The 27,492-nt window shown below is 38.3% G+C and overlaps 1 protein-coding gene across 14 annotated transcripts; it reads left to right on the top strand.

Moving 5' to 3' along the window:
• Positions 1–97: 97 nt before the first annotated feature.
• On the top strand, positions 98–27,458 carry RALA (RAS like proto-oncogene A). 14 transcript variants are annotated; one of them, XM_085570541.1, is made up of 7 exons: positions 98–200; positions 1,290–1,352; positions 16,299–16,366; positions 18,803–18,957; positions 19,758–19,966; positions 21,662–21,836; positions 25,454–27,458. In XM_085570541.1, exons 4-7 carry the CDS (start codon positions 18,844–18,846, stop codon positions 25,574–25,576), a joined length of 621 nt encoding a protein of 206 aa, XP_085426667.1. In that variant the 5' UTR covers positions 98–200; positions 1,290–1,352; positions 16,299–16,366; positions 18,803–18,843; the 3' UTR covers positions 25,577–27,458. The 14 variants fall into 14 exon arrangements, with proteins under 14 accessions (XP_085426667.1, XP_031359791.1, XP_021402521.1 ...); XM_085570528.1 differs by lacking the exon at positions 1,290–1,352 and adding an exon at positions 16,054–16,191 and having other exon boundaries at positions 112–863; XM_085570551.1 differs by having other exon boundaries at positions 112–863.
• Positions 27,459–27,492: the final 34 nt, after the last annotated feature.

The following is a 27,492-nucleotide window of genomic DNA, read 5'->3' as shown; positions in this document are numbered from 1 at the left end:
GCGGCGGGGCCGCACCCGGTGACGACGCTGCGGCCCCTGCGGCGGCGCTCCCCGCCCCGCCCCGCCCCGGCCGCGCCCGCCCTCCGCCCCGGGCCGCGCGCGCCGCCGGCCGTGCGCGCGGGGGCGGCGCCAGGGCCTCCCCTCGCGCGCTCCGCCCCTCCCCGCGCGCTCCTCGGGCGCCGCCGGCACCGCCGCCGCAGGTGAGACGGGGGCGCGCGGCCGGGCCGGGCCGCGCCGGGCGGAGCCGCCAGGGCTGGGGCCGGGGGGAGCCCGAGGACCCGGCTCCGCCCGCGCCTCGGGAGCTCTCCGGTGTGGGGGAAGCTGCCGTGCGGTGCGGGCGGGGGCTTCCGGCGGCTCCGCGCCCGCCGCTCTGCGCCGCCCGGGAATCGGTGTCGGGGTGCGGCCGCCGCCTCGCCGTCCCTGGCCGGCGGGGTACGCCCGCCGGCCCCACCCCGGCGTGTGGGGACGGGCGGGCGGCGCCCCGAGCCTCCTGCCGGGGGCCTGGTGACCGCTCCCTGAAGGTTACGGGCGGCGACCTTGGCCACCTGCGTTCGCGGCCCGCCCGGGCGCGGGAACAGCGGGCAGGGGGCGGCGGGGCCGCGCCGGGCTCCGGCCGCCTGTTGCGGCGGGGCCGGGGGCGGCGTCCCGGGGCCGCGGGCGGCGGCGGGCGCCGCCCGTACCTGCGCAGGTGGGGCGCGGCGCGGCGGCGCCCCGAACAAAGGGCCGCGCCCGGGGCCGCGGGGAAGGGGGTCGGGGTGCTCGCCCACCGGCCCGGCGGGACCGAGCGGCGGCTGCGGCGGCGATTCCTGCTCCGGCCGGGTGCCGGAGACCCTGCGCGTGTATGTGGGCGCTGCGGTTCTAGGGTGAGTAAGAACAGGGCTCCTGTAGCATTTAATAGCTGCCCACTTTCATGTGCTGGGCTTTTCTGTAGTTACTGGTAATAACTAGATCTTGTGTTTGCTTGTAACACAAGGGAGAAGTGCGAAGTATACTTTTAAGTTCCCCAAATGAAAGAGCCTTTCGATGCTCACCTATTTGGTTAGGTAAGAGATTTGGTGTTTGCTTTTAGGTTTCTTTTAAGGGGAAGTCATAGCTTCGGCTCCTTCTTAATTGAGTCTTTAAAATGAAAATGTTAAGTGGGCCATACGTATCCCAAGAGCCACCTGAGGAGCGATCTGTGTGTTTGTTTTGCAGCATCCCCAAACCGTCCTGGCAGAAAGCTTGCCAAAATGGGTTTTTTTTCAGACTCAAAAGGACCCTGATGTTTTGTTTTGTGCTTTCATTTCCAGCTCTTATTTGAAAGAGACTTGCATTCTGCACTGCAAAACATTATACCTCCGGAAGTGTAAGCAGTATGTGCCTCTGCTGGCATTTCAGTTCACATACAGTTTTATGTTCAGATCTCTCCATAACCTATCGGTTGTTCTTTGTCCTTTCCACTGAAAGTTAAACTGAAAAGAAAGGCAAGCCTGAGAGAGGGGCTGCACTAGGAGAAGATCCTGCTCTTCTGTTAGTTTTCAGGGTAATTAGTAGTGATTATAACTGGATTTTTAATTTTAAATCCACTTCTTTTTGGCTGACTTGTTAATCTAATAGCATGTACCTCAACATTTAGGTCCTGGGAAACTGTGAGCATTCTTACTAGAGTGAAGAACAACTGTTTGATATGTCGATCTCTGGTGTAAATATAAATCCTTCAGTCTGTGCTTGCATTACAGTTTGTCAAACATTTTTTGTGGAAGCCTCCAAATGGTGGAAATTTGAGAAGTTGATAGTGCTAGTCCTGTTTACTCTTTATTCTTTTCTGTAGAAATAGGAGAACGTGACATAATGTTGCACAAAAATATCAAAAAAAGCTTTCAGTCTACTGCATGAGTGGTTAACTATGAGGTTAAATAAGCTGTGTTGCTGGATAGTGAGTGTACTACTCAACTATTGCAAATTCCTTGATCTTGGTCTTTGCTTTTTAGTGCTCTTTTGAATTTGAGTAAGGGAAAGATTACAAACATCCTAAGGTGAAGTATTTTGAGTTGTGTGTTCTTTGACATTGTTGTGATAATGCTGTGGGTTTTTTTTTTCTTTTTTTTTTTGCTCCTTAAGGAATCTTTAGCCATGAAAGTGAAAACTGGAATGTTTCCTAGCTGTGCATTCTTTGTAATGTCTGTCACCTGTGGTCACGTACTCTTTAGATAAATAACCCATAGAAACAGTAGGCTATTGAGGGGAAAGGGATGGGCGTGGGGAGGTGGGGTAAGGAGAGTTGTGGCTGTGAGGATAAGGCAGTGCTGGATAAAGGTGACCAAGGAAGAGCACAAGACTGTTAAATAAGTGTGGCTGGAGATCTTGCAGTGGTCCATGTGTCTTCTGTGTTCAGACTGACTTCTAGTTCTCATAAAAACAGTTGTGTTCTTAACCTCAGTTACTAAGGCATGCACTGACATCCCTGTTTCTACTTTTTCTGAGGGATTACCCCGAAACAAAGATGTTCCATCTAAGAAGTGGTTTTGCTCCTGTTAACTTTCAAGTGTATCTGACTTGGATGAAGATAATTGCCAAGGCAAAAAAATGCAGCTAACTTAGAAACTGATATATGGCAGTCTCTGATACCAAAGGATACTGTAGGTACAGTGTCTTGTGTGAAAAGTTGTTTAGGCACTGCATTTCAGCCAACTGAAAACAGCATTATTTTTGCTGCAGTTTTATATATGAAGAAGAAATAATTATATGAGAAAAATCTTTTAACTTTGTGATAAGATTTGGTTGCTTTGCCATCCTAGGGAGTACTGTAGGATATAGAAGTCCTGGGAATCAGTGGTTGATAACATGTCTTCTAGATAGGGAACTCCCCACCCCCTTGAAAGTGCTTATAGCCAGCTTCCAGTAAACTTCTAATGGCTCCAAGCTACAGAAATTACTTTGCATCTAAATTGAAATCTGTTTTATATGAACAAGGTAGTTTAGTAGGCTAGTGACAGCATTCTTGTGAACATACTGTAGCCTGCCTGCCTCAAACGCACAATTACAGGACAACTGTGTTAAGCCTCCTTTCTACCTTAGGAAGAATTTATGTGAGGAACCAAGTAAATAGAGCAGTTGGTATTATGTTTGTCCACTAAATGTTCTGCAAAATATTTATATTGCTAAGTAGGGAAGAAATTGTTACATTTTATTAGTCTGTTGCAGTACTTAAAATCAGCTCTCAGGATAGTTTATAAAAAGTTATTTTTAAGGAGTACTGTCTGCAGAACCTGAAATTGGTTATAGTCATTGTGGGTATAAATAACTTAGAATCACTTTATAGCAAATGTACCTTGCAGACCAGGGGATTATTAAATCCTGTTTTGCTACTCGTCCTGTTTTCATAACTATTTTCAGAGTTGTCACCTAAAGCCCGAGGATTTATCAGTGGTTACAGCTGCTTGTTGAATCTCTTTGGTAGTTGTGCAAACCATAACCATGAGGTGAGGCTTACCGGCTGGAGCCTTAGAGACTCTACAGCAGAAAAAAATTCTGAAGTTCCCATAGAAAAAGCCAGTATTAGATTGAAAGGTAGGAGCAAGTTGGAAAGAAATTTAGTATGGATTAAATAATGCTGCCTTAGAACGAACCAGTGAGAGAATTCATTGCCTTTGGCCAGAGGGAGGCTTAGTATTTACTAGTCATATTTTGTTTGGGATTCATTTTGTCTTAATCAAAATTCTCAACACCTTTGGGACAATAGATTGGCAACACTGAAGTGTCCAGGCTTTGCACAGAGGGGTAATAACAGAGAAAGGTGTGTTGAGGGTGTTAGATGACATAGGCAGTTACTACAGAGAATTCAAAGCGAGCTATGCTGTAATCAGTTTGTAACGGAGAGAAGCCAAGAATGTAAAGAAGGTAGAACAAACAAGAGATGTAGATTTGGTTGCATAGTAACTCTGCAATTGTTACTTTAGTGGAATTGATGCTTATTTTGTGATGTTGGCTCCTTAGTTGAAGTAATTATAATGTACATTGAATTCCTACCAGTAAAGTTCATGCATTGTGTGTATGTATAATGCATTGTATTTTTCTCTATAATAGTATGTTTACAACATTTGATGCAGGAGTGTGGAAATGTCTGGTGCAGTGTCCCACAACATTTAATTAAAAATTGGCATGTAAATATACTGTACCAGCAAACAAGTATTTCTGCAAATTATGGAAACTGCTATTTATGAAGGTGCTTTGTATCTATGCTTAGTAGGTAGGCAGCAGGGATCAGCCATGCATTCAGGCCTTGGTACCTGTTTAATTTTATGGTCTTAAATACTAATTTAATAGCCTTTTGTACTGCTGTAAGACTTGATCTTTAACTCTGATCCTTGTTTCTGAGAGTCTGAGAATGCTCTACATATAGCACCCACATACAGGCAGGCAGAAATGTTTTTGTCAACATGAAATAGATTGCAGTAAACATGGAAGTCTTGCAAAAATGAAACATCTGTGAAAAAAATAAAAAGCCGACTATGTGTGGTACCATCCTTCCCTTTGCTAGTGTTCCCATTCAAGCCCATCAGGTCTCAAGGAGGTCTGTCATTTCAAGATGTAGCAGTGTAGTCCTGTTGGTATAGCTAAGTCTCCTGAGAAGGCTTTTAACATAGAAGTGGTTAATACCAGCAACACTTTGCCCTGTGGGATTGATTTCAGACCTCAAAATAGAAGAAATTATACAGGCAGGAAAACAGTGTTAACAGATGTGACAAACATCTGCAGGCATGCTATGTCAGTCACATAACCCACGTTTGATGGGTGAGGTTATGCAACGGGAGATGTTTGAGTAGATGGACCTGAAGGCCCTGCTCAAAGCAAGGCTGGAAGCAACTCATCATTAACCATCTGTCACTGTTACCCTTGGAGATCAAAGTAAGCAAAATCAGTGAATCCAATCACTGAATCCAGGTGACTGTCATGTGAAAGAGCTATTTGGGATGACACCTCTAAATCATAAAGTTCTTGCACCTGAATTAATTTTACCTGTGTAGTGTAACATGTACATAAGCTTCATTCCAATCCTCAGAACACTTGTATTTTAAAAAATAACACTGCACACTCGTAAGAATCGATTTTTGTAAGGTCAGAATTTATGTTGTCCAAATTACGAGTTCATTGCAATGCTTCAATGACTGGTCCAGTAGAGAGTTGTGACTGGTATCTCAGTGCACTTTATCACAACTTTAATTCTCTGATTATTAAGAAGTTTAGATTTTTGAAATTGTTACTGATTTGAAAATGAATGTGAAATTTATTTTAGATTGATGTAGTGTACATGTTGAAATCAATGATACAGCACAGGCCTATATGAGTGTGATTTATTAAAGCATCTTTCTTTACTGGTCCAGATTGCATTTTTTTTGTCTGTTGCTGATTAGACCTGATGGCTTTGAGGTTTCAGGGTTTGTATTTAGTAAAACTAAAGTATATAATAAATCAGGGAAACTTAACCTAGAAAGAAAGCTCTGGACTCCTTCTCTATACAGTCTAGTGTAACTCAGAATTTAAAGAGCAGATGCATTAGACTAAATATCAAAAACTTTCAGTTCAGCAAGTTTACCATCTAAAATATTATTAAATTGTTAGTATTGTAAGGAAGAAAATATAGCTACAGGTAACATTCATCATTAATTCCAGGTATTCTGGAACATTTCAGAGTACCCTGTAGGAAGAGATTCACTAAGGCCTGTGTGTGTACACCCATACAACTGTCTCCCTGTGGATCACTAATTTTGACCATCTAGTTACTAGTTTACTGATGGGCTTAGAGTTACAATTACATTTAAAGATTGTATAGTGCAGCTACTCACAAAAATGCTGGAATTTCTCAGCTCTTCTTTGCCCCATAATTCTGAAACCTTAGGAGGTCCTGATTTTTAAGAAACTTCTTCACTGTCCTGCCTCTTTAATGTTTTTCTTTGGATCTTAATGAGAAAATTGTTTTGTTTTTTTTTTTTTAGGTAACTTTATTTAATACATGTTGAACTTCTTTAGTAGAAGAGCACCTTTTTCTAAAAGTTAAATGAAAGTTAAGCTGTATCTGTAGTATTTGCTGTCTTGCAAAGTTTGACTTCTATAGTTCTTGCAGTCAAAGCAGATAGAGGAATGAAGTAAAATAACAAAAATATTCTCTGCAAGATGTATGAGTTAGAACTGAGACCATGTTTATAACAAGCAGAGTTTGTGATTTTCTTGACACTGGAATATTTTGAAGAGCATTTTAAAAGCAGTCTTAAGATCTAGTGACTTTAAGAGTAGTTTGGAAAATTTGAGGAAAAGAGTCTGTTGTTTGAGGAGTGAAGTTTTATATTGTAATCTTTCTAATAAGTTTTACTACAATTTTAGGAGAGAAGAAGCTTTTTTTACAAATACACGGGAAAAATATGTTTCTCTGAGAGAAAACTGAAACAGAAACAATCTTGTAGCAAGTATTAGGATTTCTTTTACGATAGTATGAGCAATGAAATGCAGTATGATAAAATACTGAAACCTAACCCAGTCAGAATGGCATAGTTAGATGGTAAGGGGTTTGAGGGATATATTTTCAGGAACATAATTCTGGCTTTGCTACAAACTAAGACCGGTCATACTGTCACCTATGAACAACAGGAATGGGTTTTAATAACACTAAGTTTTCCAGACTTTATGCAGGACTCTGACTGCATGTGTATTAAGACAAAAGAAATAAACCCCTCAAGGAGAAAAGCAGTAAAATTAGCTTCTGACTCTGTGGTGAACTGATGCTAATGCAAGTACTGTCACTGAATTGAAAGCTTGCAAGTGACCAGCTGAAAAGAAGATGCTTTCATAAATCAGAGGTAGTGAATGTTTCTTAGGCCAGAGAAAACCATGCAACATTGAAAAGGTATTAGGTCACCTACTTCTCACAACAATTTAAAAGGCTGTGTGTACAGAAAGGAAAGCAGCTCATACTTGATACTGTTTAACACTGTGTTAAATATTGCAGTGTGTGTAGAATTAAATGTTGAAATTATACTGGATTTCACTGTAGACACACTTCTATAGTAGTTTTTCCATGGAGAGACTGGCCTTTAAAATAAACCAAGTTTGACCACTGCTGGAATGCCTTTAGCTTTTGCATTCTGTGTTAGGTCATAGGAAGAGAGACACACTTGAGACCCATCTACCTTAACAGTGCCTTTTCCAAGAGCCTTTGCCTTTGGAGTGTGATTAAAAATCTAATTTTTAGGTTGTTTATCAGAAGCATTTGATAGCTGCTTCACTTGGTTCCCCAAATAGTCAGAAATGAATGTTATGCTTTGCTCCTGTGTTCTGAAATTTATCTATGATTCTGACATACATTTCTTTGTAAAGAATGTTTTTTAGATGGCCTGTTCTGTTAAAACTTGGAACTTAAACACTTATATTCATGTAAAGTCATTTAACAGTTCCAAGTTACTTTGTGCATTGTAAGAGCTTGTAAGAGTTGAAACAGGAGCAAAAAGCAATTTTTAAGTTTGTGAACATTCAGTTTGAAAATCCCTTATTTGGTACTGCAAAAAAAGCATGATCAGTATTTTAGGCAGGAAATTATGAAAACCACCTTGCACTGACACTTGATGTGAAAATTGTTAAATTGATGTGGATATTAATAATTTCACATTAATGTAATGAACTCAATGCCCTCTGTTTCTAGCCATTGCAAATTTAAAGCCCATAATATGTGAAACAGCCATGAATGTATGTTGTCTATCATATGATTGGCAAGTGTATATTGAACTAAAAGACAAATCATTGCCTGATTGTGTCTTTTAGGTCTATTAGATTAACTCTATCAGTTTTTCAAATCATGTATCTAATAATTTTAGGACAAATTGCATCTAAAAAATGGGGAGAGATCCGCCTAACAGTGTTTCAGTTTTAAGCATGCTGTATTACTGTGTAATATCATGTCTATAACCACTTGTGTTCTTGAATCACCTATTCAATAGGTTTTTGTGTATTTGCAAACCAGTCTCATTCAGTGAGTTGTGCATATGAAATCATTTTTCTCTGAATAAAACAGAAAAAATTTTATTTTAGGAGGGGAAATTGGCACTGGATAGGATCTAAGCAGGAGACATTACCAGAACAAAATATGGCTACAAAAGTAATGCTCTTTCAATAATACTACAAAAAAACCCACTTGTGTATTTCTAATTAGGTGGTTAAACAGATGGCAAAGTCATAAAATTAATTAAGTAACTTATTTTGCCAAGTCAGGTTTCATTAAAGAAATTTGCTGCAGCTGCATGTTTCCTGAGAGGAATAAAAGGAAAATTTTGAAATGCAAAATTGAACATGCTCATATTTCATTAGGTTCCATTTGGCTGGTGTATTGATGCAATCTGCCTGTGGGGAGAGAGAATGCTTGCCTGTATTTGTGAAGAGGAGACGGAGAGCCTGGTGGTACCTGCTTCTTGGTGTATCTTGTTAATGCCCTGCATTCAGTCCCGTGTGCTTGCACCATTTGTGCTGTGGCCTTTGATGTAAACGTGCTTGCACCTGCTGGAGCACTAGTTTGCTGTATCCTTCATTGTTAGAAGCTGTTTTATTAGCCTGATATGTGAAGGATAATGTATTGCAGTGTTCCTACTCAGCTTTTGTTGAAACTTCATTCACCTAGGCACTGACTTGTGGAAGAAGGCAGTGCCTGCCTTGAAAATGCTTTATGTGAAAGCTTAGACTTTTTCTTTGTCAAGAATTTCATAGGACGGTTACTCAAACAGGGCTCCTGTGTTCATTCTATCTGTGCAAATACTTGAAAGAATTTAAGGGTGTTTATGTGAGTTTCACCATGGTATTACTATGACTGGCTAACAGGGAAAAGTAGTTGTTTGAGCAGAATAAATTCCCTGAGCTATCAGCATCAGAACTTGTATTGGTGTGACAAGAGAAGCCTGCAAAACAGCACTGCTACCAGAGGAAATCCTAACCTACAGAAGGGGTGCTGTGTGCATCCCTTCTATAGATTCTGTATGATTGTTGGGTGCAGCCTGCCATGAGCCTGATTACTGTTTTGGTTTGCAGCTAACATTTGTTTCTAGATTTCTCTGTTACAAGTTAACTTTCCTGCCTGTAGAGCAGTGAAACTGGGTGCAGTTTTAGGTTTTGTCAATGTGGATCTTGATTCTTTCTGGCTGTAAAAATGACCATGCAAATATTTGCTGTTTCTAGAAAATGCACATATGACATTCTGAACTTCTAAAGGAAGACTAGGGTTTTTAACAGTTAAAAAGATACTTGGGTTAGAGAAAAACCTATATTTTTTCAAGTATATCTTCGGGAAGCCACCGTCAGGCATTTCTCAACAATTTACTTCATCAAGCCAAGTCAACATGCTTACATTTAAATCTTCCTAAAATTTCTATAGTGTATATTGAAGTGTAAATGTACAGGGCAAAAAGGATGTATTAATGTGATTGAGATTCCTTTTGAAATCTGATTGACCAAAAAACCCTGAATTTTTGATACTGAATATGCTGTGGACAAGTTTTGAATGAGGTGCTCTTGAACTGCTTTTAAAAGCGCGCTGCTGAAGCTCATGCTGAATAGTGCCTTCAAGGGAATTCCATTCTTGTTGCTTTCTAGAACAGCTGGAAGCAGCAGCCCTGTGCAAATGTCAGTGAAGCCTAGCTTATCATTAATTAAAAGTTAGCTTCCAGATTTGTTTTCTTGTAGTTGCAACAGAAGGTAAAAATGGTTGTATCTTGTATATCTTAGGTGACACGAACTTAAATGTGTTCTTGAAATGTTTCACTGAGTTCTTATTAGAATAGCACTAGTTAAGAACCTTAGCTGTTTATTCTGCATTACTAAAATCCATCTTTGTAGGCTATATGTTGAGTCTTACATTTTGGGGGGGATGGGGGTTGGGAAGAGTGTCTTTGTTCTATATCAAATGCATCTCCCGTGAATGTAACTTGACTTTTGATTATGGATAACTGATGTGGGAGGCTCTTCCACAGATGTCCCCCTCATCTGTTTCAGCCTTTCATGGTAGAAAATCGGCAGTAGTACCTGTTTGTCTGCCTTCTCTCTGAATCCATACAAGTCTGTGGATAGCTTTGACAGGCTAGTGGCATATAATTGTTCATTATTCTGTCCTGTCTGCTGTGACACGACAGAATAATTGTCTCCTCATGGTGTATAATCTTAATACAAAATGAATGCCTTCTGTTAATATGCTAGATTACAGATTTTCATGTTTACAGATTGAACATGAAAGAAGACGTGATCCTTACACTTTGTGTTAAAGCACTTCAGCACTGTCAGCCTTAGAAAGCTAAATGCCCTCAATGATTAGAATAGACTGAGAGAGGGCACCAGCCGTGTACTGAACTTGTAGAAGCAGGAACAGTATTCTAGACTTTTACAAAAATGTGTCTATTATCAATATTATTTCACAGTGTGACTTTAGTCTGTTGAACTCTGAAAGCAAGCTTTAACCTTGTGTTAACCTTGGTAGTGTGTTTGAGTTTGCTGCTCTTCCTACTCATCTTTGGATCAGTCCAGATATGTGGATATGATGGTCTCGTCAGAGAGAGAAAAAGCTAGATAAGCTTTCCCATTAATTGGTCTGGGAAGCTTTAGGGACGTGGAGAGAAGGAATGATGATCAAATGATAAACAATCTGCAGGTGGTGTTTTAAACAAGTTGTTTTACTCATAAAGACGGTGTCTTCTTAATTAGCCAATCATTTGAAATCAGGTCCACCTGTAGCAGACCAGTATATAAAAGAAGAGGTCTGAATAAATGTGGGGCTTCTAGCCTCTTAGGATCCTGATCTGAGTCTGTGTCATCTATTCCTGACTTAACAGTAACACAGATGAACCATTGCAAGTATCTAGAATTCTTCCTAGTGTTTTGTAATAGTCATCACATAACTTGAAAAAAGTGAGAATCTTCAACAGGTGCTGGGTTATGGTTGAGGAACCCTAGAACACTTGCATTGTTTTGCCTCAGTGTTCATAGGCTGGAAGTGCTGTAGTTTTGCCTTACCTGTGCTCAGCTATGTGCTGTTCTGGGCTGTCTCTGGTGCCAGCAGACTTGTTTAGGTAACATATCTGTTCAAAAAACCAGTATAGGTTCATTCTTTTCTAGTGCAATTTCTTAAGTGCTTTGCCACCTAATAGTTGCACCAGTGCTGTTGGGAGAAAGGATATGGGAATATCAGACAGACTGCTGCAGGTTCCGTTTATATCAGCGTTGCAGGCACACACACTTGGACTCAGGGCCTGTATGTTTTGTCAACTGTTTATGTGGACAGTGATGTAGCTGCTTTGTTTTCTTTTCAGTGCACTACAGGGTTTGAAATCTTAAGATCTTCATTTTGCTCTAGACTGTTTCTCTTGTTCAATTTGTCAGGATTTGCATGTGCTGTTGCATGCATGGGTTTCAAGAAATTTCTTTATGGAAGTACTTCCCTGGAAGTCATCTTGCAGGAAGCCAAACAGGCCTTTTAGTAAGAAAATGTTGAAATGATGACTTAAAGCATATGAAATACATACCTGTTCTCAGTTCAGAAGGTGCTGTCTAGTTCATGGTCATGCCCAGAAATTGGCACTAAGGCCCTGTGGAGCCTCTGGGAGACTGCTGGAGGTCTGTGAACTTGTTTCTTGTGTTTTAGTGACTTTCTGTTGGAGAAATTGCAATTCTTCTGATGATGTTTTAAGAAGATAAAGACGTGGGCATGTAGGATCTGGTATTCTTTATGACAACGCAGTGTAACTTATGGGATGGATGGGCCTCTGTTTTTGGGTGAAGAGTTCACTGGTTGACTTTTCCAGTTTAAGTGCCCAGGTATGGTTATGGTTTGAAGTACTTATCTCAAGGAGCTGGGAAATTTGGGCCTTTTGCCTGAGGAAATTGCTTCTGCTGAGAGATAGAACTGAAGTGAGTCTTCTACCCTTTACTTTTGTTAGTAGTTAGTCACTGTAGTAAATTTGTTCTGTGGGTGTGGGAGGCATAAGAACCTTCTAAGGTGTGCCCTAGAAAGCTTTGGAAAGAAGAATTCTTACGAAACCTTGAATGTGATTTAATTGCTTGTTAAACTCATGAGACGCTTCAAATCCTAATTCCTAGTTCAGCATGTTTATGTCAAAGGATTCTTTTCAGGACATAGGGAAATACTTGCTGTGAAAGTTTCTAACTTGTTATGAGGCTGAGTTTCAGGAGGCCTGTTTCATTATCTAATGAGATTACTCATTAAGATAGGTTTGAACATTTGGATTCATTCTTCTCTTTCTCTAGTCTACTGCTTAAAGTTTGTAGTGATTATTAACCATTTGAAATTCTTGTTTTACCTGAATAAAATACTGGTGTTACTTTATGCAGAGTTTGATGGATGTTGTGCATTTAAACTGTAATAAAACACCAGTCAAATTTGATGACACAACAAAATGCTGATCTAACTTTTAAAACTTCCTTATTGTCTAGTTCTTAAAGCAGCTAGTATCACATCTCATCTGTGTCCTCATGTATCCTATCAATCTCTGGGTCTTGGGGTGTTTCTGCTGATCTGGTTTGAATGTTGTAATTGGAACCAGATGATGGGAGGGTTAGATTCTGCTTGCCTGGAGTTGCTTCCCTCCTTTTCCAAGAATGCTTTTGTTGCAGAAATATCTGAATAATTTTGTGAGGTGTCTTTCAAATATTTGGCACTTAGTATGCTAGTGCTGTTTTCAAACAATGCATTCTCAAGTATACTTTTGCTCTTCAGTTTGGTAACCAAACTGAAACTATGGGACTCAATAAACAATGAAGTAACTGGTTGAATTTGTGATATTTTCACAACAGATAAGATTATATTGCTTCATGGTCCTTGGATGTGAAATATGTTACCACTTACCAAAATTCTTGTTTCTGTGCTTTTTCTTAGAAAATTGAATTTGTAATTTGTAGGTCATGTGATGCAACAAAGTTTTGATACACTTTGGGAAATTACAAAACTTTGGAGAATTTTTTAACTCAATTGAGAAAATATTGTCAAATAATTACCATAAATTTTTCACTTCAGCATGAAATAATTGTGAATTTTGTTTCTAGAGGTGATATATACTAAGTGTAAAGTGCAGAGTAGTGCAGGCATTAATTTTTTAAAGTAAAAAGAAGTTATTTAGTTATTTGTTTAGAGCAATGTGAGTTTGCACTGTTAAACTTCCTTTAATTGTTCAGTAAGTAATTGATAATTTTTGCCTCTCTGGAAGTATTTTGGTCAAAGCATATTAACTAGTTCTTAATATTGTACAGGTAGCTCACACACTGCAGTTAAATTATTTCTGTTCCTTCAAATGTATCAATTTCTAGCTCTGTTACGCAGAGTAAAGGCAGGTGAGATAATGTATCCTCTAGCAGTTCTAATTGATGCTTATTATATAAAGCAGTCTTAAGGGAAGAAAATTACGCATCTTAAAAGTGAGTGGGTAATGAGGTTAATATGACAGACTTACAAATCTTTATGTAATCTTCTCTGAAAGGAAATGAACTAGGATTCAGTTTTGATGTAGTAGTTTTATGTAGGCTATAAAATTGACAATAAAAATTGTTTTGCAACTGATGAAAGGCACCACTATCTCTACTTATTAACTAGAACCAACTATGCTAACTGTACCAGCTATTTGTAAATACAAAGCTATGTTTAACTAGACCCCTTCAAACAAATGTCTGCAGCATATCAAAGTCCGCCTGTTAAGGACAACTGTGCATTCAGAAGGCCTGCATTCAGCTTTATGTATAGTAGTGAAGAAGATGCCAGCAGAACTTGTGCCTGTAATGATGTGACTTTGGTGTAATGCTTTTCTTTTCCTGGTCTGTCCTCAAATTTACCTTGCATTTACGAGACTCCGAGGAATTAAAATGGATGGAATAGTTCTTGACTTCTTTTGGTCACTGTGTGGGAGACAAAGAGACTGATCATATGCTCTGTTCTTTGTTAGTTTTTGGCCTCTTGGCCAGTTTTTGGTACATTTTGATAGAGATGTAGGTGTCTTGGATATGATTGTTTCTATTAATTTCTTCAGTATTTGGTGCTGGCTAAATAAGGGGAATTATGTTCCCTGTGAAGGAAAGGAAGCAATCTAAATTGGGTGTCTATTGCCCTCTTTGGATGGTACACAGCTGTTCTGTTGGCCACTTTTTTGCTCTCCCTTAGTGTATGAACCTTGGGATTATTGCACTGGGGAGGGATGCAGAGGACAAATGGAATGGATATGTACAGAAACATGCTTTGATTGGTTTGGAGCAACTTATTCTGTTAGAAAAAGCCAACTGAGGAACAGGACATCTTAAGATGAGTCATCTCAGTTGAGATTAGTGAGGGATATAACCCATAAGGTTTTTTTTGCCCATAAGTATATTTTTATCTCAATTTATTTGGCTGAAATAGTAAATAGGAGGACAAAATAAAGACTAATAAAGAGAGAGCAAGGATTCCTGCTTTTTGTTTTTTTCTTTCCTAACTTGTATTTGCAAATATTTCTCCCTGAAAATATTATCCTTGGAGATCAAAACTACTTTTTTGCTGGTGCCTGATTATCTAGTTTACTCTTCTGGATCTGGAGGTGACCATTCTGTGTTTCAAGACTTTATGCAGAAGTGAACATGATACTATGTCCAAGTTGTGTTACACTGTTCAGCTCACTCCTCTAGTGGGTGGAGCTGCATGTTGTGTGTAAATCCATGGGGAACTAAAGGTAACATTGCATTTTTTTGCGCAGAGGACCTGTGCAGGCTGTAATGTATAAAAACTCCTGAGTAGTATTGATATAGGTAGAAGCCAATCACTCAAGGCAAAGAATAGCTTTACAACTTCAGATGGAAGTTCCTTGTTTATCTTAATAATGTAAAAATAAAAGTTATTTAACTGCCTACTCTTCTTTCCTTTGATCAGATTTCTAGACTGTTGGACAAGACACTGATGCTAACATGAATTATAATTCCTACCCCTGCTGTTCTTTGTTAATGTAATTGCTTGCTAGCCTGGCTCAAAAAAAAAAAAAAAAAAAAAAGATCCCATCTCCAACTGGAAGTCTGCCATTAAATGGAACAGAGAATCATGGGTGTGTTTATCTGCAAGCAGGCAATAAAACACCTGTAGGAGCTTTGAGAATTGCTTACTTTGAGCAGTCAGATTCATTTGTTTGTGTCTTTATTTACTCAAATATGTTGAAAAAGGGCAGCTTCTTAGGCCTTTATCTGCAGTGGAAATGAGGACTGATCCACCATAGCATGGTGGCTAGACAGTGTTTTTGCCCTTCTGAATAAAAACACTGCAGTACATTGCTGAGCCAGTTGAGCTTTTGCTTCCCTTCCAATTTGTTGAACTACATAAAGAACTGTTCATGAAGAATAAAACTGTTTATTCACTGAAGAATAAACTTTCGTATATATTACCATCTGAATTGATGTGATGGGATTTCCAATGGTTGTGGTAAAAAACTGACTAGTATAAATTGATAATATAGCTATTGAGGACACCGTGCTTGGCTCTTTGTGAACATTGCTCTTCCCTAGGTGGTGTAGGATTTGACTGTAGGATAACCCTGTGTTTATCTTCTGACCTGCAAGTAATTTTGAACTGTGAAAATTAAAGTAATAATAAACCTCATGGTATGCTTAATAAGGAAGTATGCTTTTCTGAGCTTCATACAACAGGGTTCTTGCCATAGTCTCTGTTTTATCATAATTATAAAGTAGGACAGTTGAGTAACTAGATATGACCCAAACTAATACTACTTATGAAAATAAGTCAGGCTACATAAATTACAGGCAGAAAGACTTTGCATGAAACTTCATCTCAGGTGCTTTACTGTTAAAATTGGAATCTAGGTTCTTCTTTGTTTTTCAAAGTGCACTGAAACAGGTACAATCATGCCAATAGCTTAGAACTTATCACTTTCAAGGTCTTTCTTCTCTCTAGCACAATATTTGCTCTGAAACAGTCTCTTTGGATTAAGTGTTGTCTGCACAGTATCGTATTGTACTTGCATTGTTTGTAACTTATTTCTCTCTCTTTCCATATTGGCTACTACTCAGCAGATCTGAGTTTTTGCCAGCATTATATCTTGATTGGATTGTGAAGAACTTGGGAGTAAACTGACATCCCTGAGTGACCCTCCTACTCCAGAATGTGGCATAGTGTTTATGACAAGCTTATCTTGAAGATTTGAAGTCTGTGTTAGTGTCAAGTTTTTGCTATTTTCAGTATCTTAGTGGAATGTTGTTTACTGACAGTTACTTTTCAGGATCAAGTTGGAAATGGAAATGTTTTGGGTTTTTTATAGGTCAGCTGCTGCAGAGAGTACAAAAAGTGGCAACTTGTTTGTCACACTGGAACACTACTTGTTGAATTGTAAGTTGAACTAAGATACGAATTTTCACACTGCTCAATCTACTTGAAGACTAGAGATTGATTTGCAACAAATATTACAGTGAAATATTGCTACTGTGCATTTGATTTTTTTCAGACTGTAATATTGTTAGCCCAAACTCACCTGAGTGAGGTCCTGCTGGGTTCATTTGGACTTGTTCCAATATTGGAGTACTTAGAGAAGAATAGTCTGTTATCTTGCTCAGTAAGCTTAAAGTAGGTCAGATCCAGGTGGATATTGTAACCTAACATTTGCAAACTGAGCTGTTGTCAGTTGATAGTGGAGTTCAGATGAATTTTCTTTCTTGCTTCTGACATACATACTAAGAAGTATGATTTTCAGGATGTGTTTTTCCTTTTAAGAGAAAAGTGTGCAAAGACAAAACAATGTAGTAGGTTGAAAGTATGCACATGGCTTGGAATTATTTTCATGTTCTTTTACTCCCTCTTGAGTAAAAAGAAAGAAATGGTTCTTTTTAAGCCAAAATAGAAATGTTTGCTGTTTTCCATCTCCTTTTTAAAATAACTTGTAGCATTATATTAGTTGTATTTCTCTGCTATATCTCTGTACTGGGTATAGCACCTTATGCTTATTTTGCTTAGATAATCTTTCCAGGGAAAATAATTTTACTTACTTTTCAGTTGCATTTTCAGAAGTAGCTGTGCTGATGTGATCTCAAGAGTTTTTCACATAGTTTGTGGGTTTAGCTTGGTAGGCAGGTAAGTCCCACTGCTTGCTCACTCCCCCTGCCACTGGTGGGAGAGGGGAGAGAATTGTAAGGGTAAAAATAAGAACATTTGTGGGTTGAGATAATGGTAACCTAATAAATATTTTTTAAAAAGGAAAACAAACCAAAGAAAAGTTATTAAAAGAAAATTAGCTCACTGCTAGCTGACCAATACCCAGCAGTTCCTGAGCAACAGCAGTGCTGACAAACTTCAAACCTCTCTGCCAACTTTTACTGCTAGGCTATGGCATGGTAATATCCCTTTGGTCAGGTGGCTCAGCTGCTTGCTCATCCCCAGCCTGCTTGCTGGCATGGCAGTATGAGAACCTTGATGCCATGTATTTTGATTCCAGGAAGGATTGGCTTAATCTCCAATGAAGCTGTAGTCATCATGCGTTTATACTACCTGCATCACTGCTAGCAAAGCCTTAGTGCATGGCCTCAACTAGGGTTTTTGATTCAATTTTTAAGAAAGTTGTCATGGTTCACATTCTGGTTGCTTAAGCTACGCAGAAGGGTAATTCATTATGAAGTAGGATGTAATTTTAGTGTGATGTTGTCGAATAATCATGATGGTTAAAGGTAACAAGGTAATCATGATAAGTTGCTGTGTTATTCTCTGGTGTATATATATATATAACTGAGCCATGTGAATGTGCTCCTTTTGAGTTTTTAATTTTAAAAATGAAAGTTACGTTTGGTTTTCAATTGCTACCATAATTTTTTCTTGTATTTATATATGTAATGTAGATGTCACTGTCTCTTTTGGAGTTCATACCTTGTTTTGACCTGAAGTCTCTGGAGGAGAGCACATTCTGTCACTGTACAGGGACTTCCCTGTGTTTTAAAAACTGTGCAAGCATTCACAAATACAGTTTTATTATTATTGGGATAGGTAGAGAATGAAACAAAAGTGTAGGAAAATAGAGATCCACTACAACTGTAGCATCCATGATTTTTTAAAAAGTTAATGGAATTTCTACTTTTTATGCTTGTGCACACATACGTTAAACTATGAATTAGCTGTCATAGAGCCCTTTGGTGTTGGTGAGATGCAAAGATTTGTGTTTAAAGAAGCAGTCACAGGACTGCGATAACTGTTCCAAATATACCAAATAATTACATTTGTAGGCAAGTTGAATGTTTCCACTCTGTATAAACTAGATTATTTTGCTTTCTGACTTACTGAAACTGGGTATTTTTAGATCTCAAGTTTGCTTGCTTTTCCTGTAAAAGTACTCTAGCTAATCCTTGCTTCTGTGTCTTAGTGCTTGCTATTTAAGCTGGAAATCCCTTCAAAAGTCTGTTTCCTTCCCCTCCAGCTGTCATATCATGTTTTCTTATATGGTGTTGACTCACTGTGGCTTCCTTTTTCAATTCTTGTGTAGAAAACTATCAAGAATTCTTGACACCTACTGTGCCACTAAATGAAAATACTACATACTAAAATGCTTCTTCCAAATGGTAAAGGATTTCTTTGCTTAATTTAAAAAAAAAAAAAAAAGAAAAAAAAAAAAGATGAGCTCAGTGTAACTTGTGGAATGGTTTCCAGTGAAAGAGCAGATAATTCCAGTTCTGCTTTAGTGAAAGCTAAGTCATTAAATATGTAGGAATTTGAAAAAAAAATCAAATTTATCAGTTCATGTGGGAGAAGGAAAATAAAACTAATGAAGAAATATTTTTCTTCTAGATTCTTCCATTTGACACCTGTGAATTTTCTGCAATCCAAAGATGGCAGCAAATAAACCTAAAGGACAGAATTCACTGGCTTTACATAAAGTCATCATGGTGGGAAGTGGTGGTGTAGGAAAATCTGCTTTAACACTACAGTTTATGTATGATGAGGTAAGAGCCTGTCATAGAAATTATCTCAGGAGGTGCCTGCTACATAGTGTTGTTTAAGTTACATTTGTAGAATTATTTTCTGAAAAGGTCTAAATGTATGTGATGTGGTATGAAATTCAGCAGTTGAGTGTAACAAAAACATGTTTTGTGATTACTGATTTGCTCTCTAAAGGTACCTGTGAAGGTAAAATTTTGCCTTTTTCAGACCTCTCAGCTCTTAGATACTCTGTTATATTACTGGAATATTTTTGCATTGCTCACTAGACTTAGAACTTGGTCATTATAGCTCAAAGCTTCTTCACTTTGTTGAGTTGCATGACACCTGAAACAGCCAATTTCTTCCATGTTTTTTGTGCTGGTGTTGAGGACAGGAAAGAAAATCAGTTTCTTTTTTCCTTTTTTTCCAGTGAAAGTCATCCCTTTTATTAAGTCAGAAGCTAAGCATTCAGTGTACTTTAAAAGTAGACACTAAATATATCTAAAGTCAAGACTACCTGACTTCATAGTGGAATACAGACAGATGTGTGTAAGCCAGAAGTTTGCGTAGTGCACACACTGATGTTTTGAAATTACCTCTACATTTCCTTATAATGGCTGAGGAAAGCAAAAACATAAAAACTGTTTGGGCTGATGAAGTGTGCTTTAACTACAAGTTGTTTGATTACTTCACAGGGCCTAAATGCACAATGTTTAGTTATTAGTTACAATACCCATTTAATGTTTGCTATATCCTGATGTGCAAACAGAAGCAATTGTCTTGTACCGGCATGATTTTACATCATGAAGGATTTTTTTTCTAGTTTGTTGAAGACTATGAGCCCACCAAAGCAGATAGCTACAGGAAAAAGGTGGTTCTGGATGGGGAAGAAGTTCAAATTGATATATTGGATACAGCAGGGCAGGAGGACTATGCTGCAATTAGAGACAACTACTTTCGAAGTGGAGAAGGTTTTCTTTGCGTCTTCTCTATTACAGAGCTGGAATCCTTTGCAGCGACTGCAGACTTCAGGTAAGTTACAAGGCAGGATAATAATTTTAATTACATTGAGATGATTGAAAGTGATTTTTTTTGTGTGTGTGTTTTGTAATATCCTTTTGGTGGTCCAGACTGGATAGGCAGCTCTTACTGTTGTAGCATATTTTGAATAGATGCCTAGCCAGGCCTTTGCTGTCTGTAGAACTTAGATGCCTTAGCTGCTGTGTTTCCAAGTACCAGAAAGGCTATTGCCACAGAGCAGATACACAATAACATTCAGAAGACATCTGCCTCACCATGGTCTCAAACACAAGACTGCATGATATTAGAACCCTTATGATAGTAATAGAATTTTATACAAGTTAGGAGTGTATTACACTGAAATTAATTTCAGTTGAAAGAGAAAACATTTAAATAACTCATTACTGCCAGTAAACCTACTTTAGCATGGATCCCTCTCTCCAGGGGCCCACAGATCCTTGCCAGGATTATACTCCAGCATGGGTGTCCCCTATGGACTGTAGAGGAATCCCAGCTCTGATGCTATTCAAACTACTTTTAGATAGCTGCAGACTCTGTTAAAACATTTGCACTGGTATTTGTGTGGAAGATGAGAAATGTTGCTTTTTAATTATACCTCATACGTAAATGTGGTGTCACAGTCTGCCTCAAATGCAGTTAAAAAAAAATATGGACTATTTGCAGTTTCTCAGCTCTGAGTAGACTTCTTCCACAAGACTGCATGCTATTCAGAGCTTTTTGTAATGTGAGCATCCTGCCACATACCAAATCAAGGCCCTTTAGAATACTGATTTCTTAACTGTCTTCAGCTTCTCTCCCTTCAACTTTAAATTTGGTCTCACCTCAGCCATAAAAAGAAATTTATTTCTCTGTGCTTTTTGTCAGTCTTTCAGGAATTGCTCTGTGATAAAGGGCTACATTTCACAACTAACTTTATACTCCTTTTTTCATAGACAAAATACAGAATATTCTTCTGAGACAGCTCTTCCTGATAGTATTAATGCATTTTCAATTAGAAGAAAACTTTCAATATTTTGAAGTGTTGAAGTCTTGAGTACTAAACTATTTGTAGTATTAAGTTGTATTTATAGTTTTAAACCTTTCATCCTAGCAGTTAAAACAGTAGAAGTGTCTGTCCTTAAAAATCTGATGCATATACAGCTTGAGTCTGTACTCAGATATGTATGTAAATGAAGATCTCTGGAGAAACTGAATATAACTGACTTGATAAAGATTCTTGAAAGAAACAGATTTTCTCTTGATATGCTATGGACCATTCTATCAGCTTTAAAATGGCACATTTTGTTAGGAAAGAATGAGCTGTTAATGAGAAGCTTGGGTAGCTTAAAAATAACCATCAAAAAGAGTAATGTAAAAACAATGATAAATGCTCTCAGATAACACTGTTACAGGAAATTAATTATTAATGTAAATTCTCACCTAAATATAAATTTTCACCAGTCCTGTTCTATTTTTTCATTTTTTACTGACTCAGCTCCTTCCTTCCTCGAGGACTAGTCTGTCTTCATTCTGTATAATATCGTAATGAGGTTTCGTGTTATATAAACTACATAATAGGAATAAGTGGCTTTTCACTGTAGGATGTGAAATTATTTAGTCCGAGTTCTTTTTGTATTCCAAGAATGGTTCTCTATGCAAAGCGTAATTTTCTTCTTCTTTTTTTCTTTTTTTTTTTTTCTTCTCCAGGGAGCAAATCTTAAGAGTAAAAGAAGATGAGAATGTTCCTTTTTTGCTAGTTGGTAATAAATCAGATTTGGAAGATAAAAGGCAAGTTTCTGTAGAGGAAGCAAAAAACAGAGCTGATCAGTGGAATGTTAATTATGTGGAAACTTCTGCAAAAACACGAGCTAATGTTGACAAGGTAATAACTGGCCTCTTAAACAATCTGTCCATCAGTTTTTACTTTATCCCTCTTTTTCATGGGTCATATTCCTTATGTTCTTAATTTTAGCTGTTAATAATTTTGTGGCATTTTAATCAAATGCTCTTCTTCCTTAGCTTGCCAGGAGTGCATGACTAGGTGACTCCTTGTAGAACAGTGAAAATGTTAGGCGTAACATGTTTATCCCGTCCTAAACTACAAGGAACCATTATTATCCAAGACATGATACAAGACCTTATAAAATTTTCTTGGGTCAGCTTTTTTGGCCTATACTTCATACTGCATTTTCTGTAACTAGAGGAGAGTCTGCTTCTGAACAGTGAAGAATACTTTCTGATCCTCATTATAAAAGCAAATAAGGGAGGGATTTGAGCCTTCTCTACCCTCATTTAACCATCTGCCACTTTGTATGTTGTTTTGATGAAGAATGGATGAATCCAAAAAGCTATGAAAAGCCCAAAAGTGCCTCATGAGTTTTCATAGATAAAACCTGGTTCAGAACCTCATAAATTAAAGAGAATATTTGTCTTCAAGAAAATGAAATGCTGTTTAGTTGTAAGTGCTTCAGCAAGAATGTGAGGTTTTGCTATTCAGAATAACTGTCAGCCTTGTAGACTGTAAGAGTCACAGTTGTGCGGAAAAAGAAACAAATATATTTAGTGCAATGTGCCAGCCTTTCAGAGCTGTTGACACAGTTGATCCCACATTGAATTACAGGTTTGTGTTGGAAGGAACCTTAAAGATCATCTAGTTCCAACTGCCCTGCCATGGGCAGGGATACCCAACCATTTGATTGGGTTGCTCAGGGCCCCATCCAACCAGCCTTGAACACTTCCAGAGTTAGGGCATCCACGACTTCTCTGGATAACCCATTCCAGTGCCTCACCGCCTTCACAGTAAAGAATTTTTTTTACAATTAATCATTTAAATGTCTTCCCTCTTAGAATTGTTCCTGCAAGGATCTTAGCACAAGCTGCCCACATAAAAAAAATGCTTTCTGTCTTTTTTTTTTTTGTACGCCTTCTTTAAGAACTGAAACAGTGCAATAAGGTCTCCCTGGAGCATTCTCTTCTTCAGTATGAACAACACCAGCTTTCTTAGCTTGTCTTCATAGTGGAGCTACTCCAGCCCACTGAGCATCTTTGTGGCCTCCTCTGGACCCACTCCAACAGGTCCATGTTTTTTCTTGTGCTGAGGACCCCAGACCTGGGCACAGCACTGCAGGTGGGGTCTCATGACAGCAGAGTAGAAGGGGACAATTGCCTACCTTGACCTATTGGCCAGTCCTTTTTTGCTGCAGCCCAAGATACCACTGGCCTTCTGGTCTATGAGTTCACATTGCTAGGTCCAGCTTTTCATCCTTGAAAGCCTGTAAGTCCTTGTCTATAGGGTTGCTCTCAATAAGTTCATCTCCCAGTCTGTACTGATGTCTGGGATGATCCAGATGCTACATCTTGCATTTGGTGAAAAATTCTCTAATGAAAATCCATATATATGAGCAGTCACTTGCAGCATGAAAGCTGTAATGCAAATTCTCTTTTGCAATAACTTAAACTCAACTGTTTGTGTCCTGCCAGTTATCTTACTGAAGAAACTGATTGTTCAGTACTATAGTGATTTACCCTACAGAGCAGCAAAAAGTTCTTAATCGAGTACAGCAGAATTCATCCTCATTGTTGAATAAAGCCCTGACTTTCTGTTGTTATAAAAACTAACACATCTTTTTGTTTTGGTATATAACTGCAGTTAACAGCCATCTATTACAGTTGTAAAAATCCAACTCTTCCTTTTGTTTAGCAGCAGGGGAAAAAAGTGCATATAATATATTTTTTCAATAGCTCTTGGATCAATAGCCTTTGCACATACAATGGAGCTGATGGCATAACAGATCCAGATTAGTATGTGTTGTATAGATTTATGGTTTGACAGGCCATCAATGAGACCTTGTTGGCACAAGTGAATACTGTATATTCTTAGTTGCTTGAGGATATTAAGTTTTGGAGTTTGCTACACAAACTATTGTAATCTGGTCTCTCTGCATTCCAGAATAGTGATTTTACTCACTTGAAAAAACACAGCCAGCCTCCACTCATTTTGGCAAAAGTGACCCATTAAATATTTTCTCAGAAGGTTATGTATCCCATGCAGTTAAATACTGTTGTATGTTTATCAGTATTTAAGCAAGCTGACAGTTGCATCTTGCCATTAACACAAATTTAAATACAAGCAACTTAGCACACATTTAAAAATTTAAAGGCAATCTCATTTCTTGATGGAAATGTTTAGTTCCATTGATTTTCATTGGTTTTGATGTGATGAAGGTTGATACTTTCCCCACAGTCAGTATGAGATTAGTGTAATAAAAACCTACTGAACTCTGTAGAGGAGCTTTTCAGCCCCTGCGCTGTCCATGTTTTGCAGAAATGGATCAAATCCCATGATGTAGATGTATTGCTTAGTTCAAATTTCAAAGTATCACAGAATATTCTGAGTTGGAAGGGACCCACAAGGATCATTGAGTCCAGCTCTTAGGTGAATGATCCATGTAGGGATCAAACCCGTGACCTTGGAGTTGTTAACATCCTGCTCTGAACAACTGAGCTCATCTCAGGGCTGAAAAGGGAAGCCTAGAGCACCTGGTATTCCCAGGTAGTCACCCATTCAAGTACTAACCAGGCCTGATCCTGTATAGCTTCCAAGATCAGATGAGATTTGGCATTCTCAGGGTGATATAGTATCTAAAGACTCTCTCCTGGGAGAAAAGTTTTAGAATTCCTTAGCTGATTTCCTACAGTAAAATTACAAAGATTTATACATACTGCTTGCTGTAACCTTCTGTAAATCAAGATCTGCTCTTGAAATTAGTAAAGTAGCTTTAAGCAATCCAATCATAAAGCCTTAACTGTCAGTAGGATCTCTCTTACCTAAGTCAGTGGTGCATCTCCAACTTTGTCCTAAACCATTTGATGAAAGTGAACTTCACGTGTACTTTAAGATTGTAATAGGGCAGCTGCAGCCAAGATTACCTCATGTAAGAAATTGTTTATGTAGTTGTATGATTGAAGACACTGCTTTAAAGGAGATGCTAGGTTTGTTTTTTTTCTCAAGTCACTTTATGCTTAGACTTGCAACATGGAACATACCATACGTGCATTTCAGTCTATGCTACTGTTCCATTAATAAATTTCTAAAATTGGATGTTGCACTTTTTCAACTTTTGCAGCTCATCACTTAAAATATTCAAAAAGTAAACTGATTTCCTTAAGTTTCCTCAGCAGTATGTACATACAACATCTGAAAATCTTGGCTGGTGATGAGACCCTTCTTTCAGCTCTTGTTTAAAATTGCCTGATAGGATTCATAAACGAATGTCAGAAGACAGGGGAACATTATAGTGCCGTGAAACGAGCAGGATTGCATAATTTCAGCTTGGCCTTCAAAACCAGTGACAGATTTGTTGGATTAATATTTGTTTGCTCAAACTGATTGCATGTAATTGATTCTATTTGAAATAACGGAAGTGGATGTCAGTGATAGCTTAAATTAACTCATGTCTGTGATTTGTTTTTGCATTTATTTTTTTATGTCTTTTTCAGGTGTTTTTTGATTTAATGAGAGAAATTAGAGCCAGAAAAATGGAAGACAGCAAAGAAAAAAATGGGAAGAAGAAAAGAAAAAGCCTAGCTAAGAGGATCAGAGAAAGATGTTGCATTTTATAATCAAAAGCTTGGATTCCTTTCCTACCCTGACCACACTAATAAAAACCATAATTTATAAGCATGCCATTGAAGGCTGAAGTGACTGAAATTACCCTAACATGTTGGAAAATGTAATGTACCACTAAAAGCATGATTTGGAGCGGCACTGAAAGTCAAATTCACTGAAAACAAATTATGTGGCTTCAAGAGAAGCAAAGCTCAGTCCATTTCATAATTGCCTACCTTCTCACATTTCTTCTGAATGTAGTGTTTCATAGGTAGTCTTTTCTTTAATAGTGAATAAGAGGGGCAAAGTATTACTTTGTGGGTTCTTATACAGCATACTTTTTTATCACTGGTATTTGTCAATTCATCTTGTCTTTTGTTGCCTTGAAAATTACAATTGTGAACATGATACCTAACAAAGCAGTATGCAACTGTTCTGCTATGGAGTTATGCAAATTAAAAAAGAATAATGTATATGAACAGCTATGTTGAGGAAAACTATATGTGGTTCTGCATTACCTGATTAACTTAGAAGAGCGATGTAATCTTTTACATTGAAACATTTGAATATGCCTTAATTTTAAAACCCAAACATAGCAGGTTGCTTAATCAAGGGTGTGTTTTCAACTCTGTTGCATGGAGACTGTCCCTGTGCATCAGTGCAAGACTGCCCTCTGTGGAGTGCAGTTACTTGGATGATTTCACTCACTAGCTGTCTGCTAGCAGTGTCTGTTCTTTAAATGTGTGCCATACTCTGGTAATGTGAATAATACAGAGCATATTCTGTCATCTCTAACTTGGTAGACAATATGGTATCTTAAAACTAAAACGTCAGAATACACATAAGACTGAAGTCATAAGCCTATGGCACATAAAAGCCTGGAATAGTTGTTTAAAATTTAACTGGCTGGTACCTTGAAACTTCCCTTTTGCACATAGATTTTTGTCTAGATGTTCCTTGAGTTTTAACTCCCTGGAATTGGGTGTAGCGGGGCTGATCTAGTAGCGCTTACGTGTTTTGAGTTAAGATGTTGTCTGGGAAATTCTGGTTAATTTCTTTTATGTTCCCAATACTTAGCTATTGGAACATGGTGTGTTATGCTGAAGCTCTTTGCAGGTTTTGTACTGTTTAGTCTATGTTAATTTTCAAATGGGGAACAGTGTAGCTACTTTTTCTAGTTAATGTTGATATCAAACAATCAAATATGCTTTGCAATACAGAAACCTTTAACATGCACATCCAAAATCCCCAAACAAAACATACTGCCTCAGTTGCTTCAGAACAAGAAGAATACTAGCACATGTTTAGTGTGCTGCATCTTAACTAAAAACATACCAGAATGTTTGAGGATTTTGGACTCCTCTGGGGTGAGACAGGCTAGATCAATTCCACAAACTGTTATACTTTTTATACATGTATAAGCCTATAACTGACAGTTTAAAATGTGCTCAAGAAAACTAGGTAACAAATATTTAACTCTAATGGTAACAGATGTTTTAGGGACTCAAGTCTTAGGAGTTACGTTTGTCATGTTCAGTATTTATCAGTAGGAATTTTGTATGTACATTTAGTAGACTGCCAAGTGCAGAATAAAAGTTACTCATGTAACTGGCAAATATAAGCCAGTCTTCATCTTACTGTGTACTCATTTGGGTCTATTTAAGCCAGGGAGTCTAACCACTAACATTGTGACTTTGCTTTGGAACCTGTATACTGGGAACTGAGGTGTTATGAAGCCACTGGACACACAAAACTTGTCTTGGCTGATGCCTTATCCTGTCCTTTTATGTGCTATTTGAGCCATTGAAAGATGAATAAACTTCCATTTTTTAAAATACTTGTGCAGTGTAAATTGATAATTGTATTATTAATAAACATTGCTATAGCCTGTGCCAATTGTCAAGCAGTTAAACCTAAGTACTCTAGAAGA

Source organism: Lonchura striata, chromosome 2 (genome assembly GCF_050655825.1).
Source record: "Lonchura striata isolate lonStrDom1 chromosome 2, ASM5065582v1, whole genome shotgun sequence".
NCBI classification, from domain to species: Eukaryota; Metazoa; Chordata; class Aves; order Passeriformes; family Estrildidae; genus Lonchura; species Lonchura striata.
This window is presented reverse-complemented; position numbering and strand designations above follow the sequence as displayed.

Bases quoted from the DNA above. Each gene is read 5' to 3' on its own strand.
- RALA (XM_021546820.3), top strand. From the start codon at position 18,844: ATGGCAGCAAATAAACCTAAAGGACAGAATTCACTGGCTTTACATAAA. The intron at 18,958-19,757 runs GTAAGAGCCTGT...TTTTTTTTCTAG, and splicing joins TACAGTTTATGTATGATGAG to TTTGTTGAAGACTATGAGCC. The intron at 21,837-25,453 runs GTAATAACTGGC...TGTCTTTTTCAG, and splicing joins CACGAGCTAATGTTGACAAG to GTGTTTTTTGATTTAATGAG.